This window comes from Diprion similis, chromosome 13, assembly GCF_021155765.1.
Source record: "Diprion similis isolate iyDipSimi1 chromosome 13, iyDipSimi1.1, whole genome shotgun sequence".
Classification (NCBI taxonomy): domain Eukaryota; kingdom Metazoa; phylum Arthropoda; class Insecta; order Hymenoptera; family Diprionidae; genus Diprion; species Diprion similis.
In genome coordinates this window covers 819,707-824,190 of record NC_060117.1, presented here as the reverse complement: position 1 = coordinate 824,190, position 4,484 = coordinate 819,707, and the positions used below count along the sequence as shown (strand labels likewise).

Genomic DNA, 4,484 nt, shown 5'->3' with positions numbered 1-4,484 from the left:
CTCCGGTATGTATAGGTATTCGCTTCTTGCACACTCTAGCACGCCCCTCATCAACTGTATGCAATCCTCTCAAATCCTCTATACACAGAGGCTAGATATTAGCAGCGCCACCAGTGGGAGTTGCAGGAAGGTTCGCAACCCTAATAGCGCCACTACGGCGATAATGAGAACTAGGCCCAGTAAATCCATCCCTATAGAAATCTGTCGTCTGTGGTGTCTGTGGTCCATCAAAACCATAGACTTATAAGCAAACATATGCTTCAAACCCTTCAAACGGTTCTTTGGTACAACGTTTCGCCGCACCGAGCGCTGTTGATGTTCGATCGTTCTACTATTGTGATTATTGAGCAGGTGTTGATAAATCCTGGCTCGGCGTCTGCTACGTTGATACTGGTACGTTATTCATAAATTTACAAAATGAGCTAATGGAAACAACTCAATTTTCTGACGCAATAGACGATTTGCGAAGAAGAAAATGAACAGATGTGTCTACCGAGATCACAAGATTATATTTAGTTACAGGATTGAATATTGAGAATTGCGTAAGGTTCAGCAGGAGGTTTTCAATTTCCAGTTTGACTTTATACCGAACTATGATCGGCTGGCAGGCTCTTGGCACCGTCAATTGTATTTTGTTGACAATCTGGAAGCCAAGTTTGGAAAAAAAATGCCAATTGAATCTGAACATGATTTACAAGACGCAGGAAAGCTTCGATTTTGGAGAAAGTGGTATATTCGATGTAGAACTTTTATCATCGATTAAACTTTACACTCCAAATTTCCAAGTTCTAATTAAGATTCTAATGCTTACAGCGTACTTCTTCACGGCGAAATACAACCAACATCGTACCAAAGTAAAAATGGATGAAACGAGGCTCAATCTTGCGACCAGTATGCACCACTGTAAATAACCGTGCATTCCAAAATGAGCCAAGACTGCCCAACATATCGTCATAATGAACAGCTGATATGAAAGAGGCAGATGAGAATATTTTTTGGTAAATGTAAATACCCATACATATAGGTATTATGGCTATAATTTACAGACTTTTTTTCATTGTATGAAACTACATCTAACTCCTAACTGCGAACAAGATTATTTTTATTCCCACTGGCTGTGACGACCATTACATACTAGAACGTCTTTTGTTATTAGGGAGAAAAAATGGAGAAAAAGATAATGGGGCTACGTTGCATTGTTCCTGTTGCCGTGGCGACGTGTTTGAAAAACAAATGAAACATTGCGTTAGTTGCTAAACCAAAGAAGCTGGATCTTGGGAGCAGCAGAAATTTCATTTTACATATTGCATTTAGTTTGCCATGAAAGAGATTTGAGACTCTAACAACTTTCCAAGGACAAGGTAATCTGCTCTTACCAATATTTTTAAAACAGATTCTCCTAGACTGAAAAGCACTCGGTATTTATCAAGTTTTCTCTTTTCTCACTGGTAACAAAAAGATACCCCGATATAATTTCAACTCTACTAAATAGCTTTATCGAACAATGTCCAATTATCACTTGCACAGTTATGATAAAAATCACTTGATATAATCATTTTACCTTTTTTCAGATGTTGAAGGCAGAATCTGTGAGTACGCTGAGTAACGACGATGATGAGATGGACGATTTGGACGGATCAATAATTTGGTCCCAGGATGATCCAGTGTCCGCTAACGAAATGATGGAAATTGAAGAAAGTATTGGTCCTGGAGGAGATAGCGCTAATTTACTGTGCAGATTGTGCGCAGGCAGAGCTATCGATCCTATATACATATACTCGGAAATTGGGGAATCGATGAAATTGGCACACAAAATAAACACCTGCCTTAGCATAAAGGTCTGGAAAACTTGAAGTCATTCTAAGTCTTTGTTTCAGAAAATAGAGAATAAACAGGCGTTTTCCTTTAGTGTAATGAAGCAAGTGTCTTGGAAAGTGAAATAACAAATGACATTTTATCCAAGAATCAAATTCATTCTGCCAAAAATTAATCAACCCTGATATTTCAGATTCGTAGGACTGATCCGCTGCCTAAGCAAGTGTGCCTGGATTGCGCGGAGAAGATAATGTACTGCAACGACTTTGACACTCAATGCATAAGAGCGGAGGAAACATTGTTGACGATGTTGCGAGAGAAGCAGCGTTTTGAAATCCCAGAATTAATAACGAATGAGATATTGTGCGACGAGAAGTCGTGCCCGCTGTGCTTGGATGGACGGATGACAACAGGACCACCTAACCGGACAGATCCAATATCTGCGGAATTGTACGACAGCGACGTCGTGCTGGACAGCAGCGATGAGGAGAGAGCGTACGAGGAACTGAAGGCGGACAGGGAATCGGGCGGAACTTCCATAATGCTTCAGTGTCTGGGTAACAGGCAGCAGTACCTCAAGTGTGGAGCCTGCATGAATTTGTATCACACAAAAGAAACCCTCGACAGCCACAAGTGCAAGCCAAACGTCCAGAGCACCTCGAAACCGTACAAATGTGCGATCTGCTCTGTTACATTTACTTTCGAAGAGAGACTCAATTTCCACATGAGATTTCACGCCGGGGCCAAAGCTCTCTATTGCGAGATTTGTAAAATCACATTTGGCAAGGAGTTGAAGTTGTTCTATCACTACAAGAGGTACCACTGCGAGGCGACGACTGTATCCTGCCTGCAGTGCGGTAAACTATTCGAAAACCAATCAGAGCTAAGAGAGCATGTTTGCGTAGATGGGAAGACCAGGCCCCACGTGTGCGAGGTTTGTAACAAGGGATTCTCGGATGGCTACACCTTGAAACGCCACGTTGTGACGCACCTACCTGAAAAACCGTACAAATGCGGACAGTGCGCGAAAAGTTTTACGCAGAAGTCCAGGCTGAACAAACATATAGCGGGACACGGCGTTGTCATCGAGGAGTCACAGACCACTTGGAAGTGCGTTCAATGTGGGGAGGTATTCGGCACCTGTGACGACGCTGATAATCACTACAAAACGCACGACGACAAAATAACTCTGATCGAGGAGCTGGCCGCATCAAAAATGTACCACTGCGAATTCTGCAACAGCTTTTTTACCGACTTGGACAATCTAAAAACGCACCAGAATTTACATTCAGTGGAGAAACCGTACAACTGCAACCAGTGCATGACTGTTTACAAGTCGTACGCCGAAGCGGTTCTACATTGGAAGGAACATCCGAGGATCTTCAAAGTAGCGATCGCCTTCTCGTGCGATATTTGCAGTAAGGACATGAAGGAACTGTCGCTGCTCTACAAGCACAAGCAAAAGCGACACCACTATATACCGAGGAGGTCGGAGAGTGGGGATCCCAAGTTTATCTGCGAACTGTGCGGCAGTGCGTTCGACAAGATGACGGATATCCAGGAACACGGCAGGGAGCAGTGCTCCAAGTTTCCCTGCGACATATGCGGCAGCCTGTTGCCCACGGCCAATTCCCTCAACGCTCATAAAAGGCGTCACAGTGGACTCAGGCCCTACGTCTGCAACATCTGTGGGAAAAGCTACACCCAGTCCAGTCACATGTGGACGCACAAGAGATTCCACATGGGGGTGAAACCCTATGCTTGCGAGTATTGCGATCAAAGGTTCACAATAAAACCTGACCTGGCCGACCACACGCGGAAGAAACATACTAGGGAGAGACCGTTCAAGTGTGACGTTTGCAACAAAGCTTTCCTCACAGGTAATTTGATTTATTCTCAACTCAGTCAATTGCTTGTGTATTGCTTTCATCTTTCAATGCGATCTATACAATGGACTGTCCTTTCTTACAGGTTCCGTGTTTTATCAGCACCGGCTGATTCACAGGGGAGATCGAAGGTACAAATGTCACTACTGCGAAAAGGCGTTCACCAGAACCGAGGCCCTCAATAATCACATAAAAATACATACAGGAGAAAAACCTCATGCCTGCGACGTGTGCGGAAGATGCTTCAGGCAGAAGGGTGACATGCGTAAACATCGAAGAACGCAACATGTTCCTAAACAGGAAGTTGTGTGATACCTAGTTTATTGCTATAGGTTGCCCAGACTCTGAAATAAAGTTTTTTCCCTACCATTTCGCCTGATCATACGTCATTTACTCAATTCACTCGTAAGTGGGAAGTAAATACGTGTACGCTTTAAGATATTGCGATGAAATCAAGGTGTACGAAGATAATAATAGTCAATGGAATTACTGCCTAATGATAAGTTATCTACTCCAAATCTTTGAGATAGAGGCCAGGCGAAGTAGACTATTTTTAGGTGTTAAATCTAAGTACTTGTCGCGTAGCTACATAAGTATAAAGTCAAGTTTTCGGGATAAAATTTCTTGCAGATTTTTGAAAAAAAAATTCAAAAATAAGTCAAAAGTGACATTCTCGTAGAGCATAAAATTTTCCAAAAAAAGTCCGCGAAGTCATACGTTAGTAATAGAACAGTCATAAGTAAGCAATTGAATGTGTGATTTTTTTGAAAATTAAACATATGT

The 4,484-nt window shown here is 42.5% G+C and overlaps 2 protein-coding genes across 3 annotated transcripts; both read left to right on the top strand.

Moving 5' to 3' along the window:
• Positions 1–7: 7 nt before the first annotated feature.
• On the top strand, positions 8–996 carry LOC124414199. The gene is made up of 4 exons (XM_046895177.1): positions 8–179; positions 352–393; positions 517–806; positions 840–996. The coding sequence occupies exons 1-4, from the start codon at positions 8–10 to the stop codon at positions 909–911; spliced, it is 576 nt and encodes a 191-aa protein (XP_046751133.1). The 3' UTR covers positions 912–996.
• Positions 997–1,064: 68 nt separating this feature from the next.
• On the top strand, positions 1,065–4,074 carry LOC124414098 (zinc finger protein 678-like). 2 transcript variants are annotated; one of them, XM_046895011.1, is made up of 4 exons: positions 1,065–1,295; positions 1,566–1,838; positions 2,009–3,695; positions 3,787–4,074. In XM_046895011.1, exons 2-4 carry the CDS (start codon positions 1,572–1,574, stop codon positions 4,011–4,013), a joined length of 2,181 nt encoding a protein of 726 aa, XP_046750967.1. In that variant the 5' UTR covers positions 1,065–1,295; positions 1,566–1,571; the 3' UTR covers positions 4,014–4,074. The 2 variants fall into 2 exon arrangements, with proteins under 2 accessions (XP_046750967.1, XP_046750968.1); XM_046895012.1 differs by having other exon boundaries at positions 1,065–1,361; positions 1,572–1,838.
• Positions 4,075–4,484: the final 410 nt, after the last annotated feature.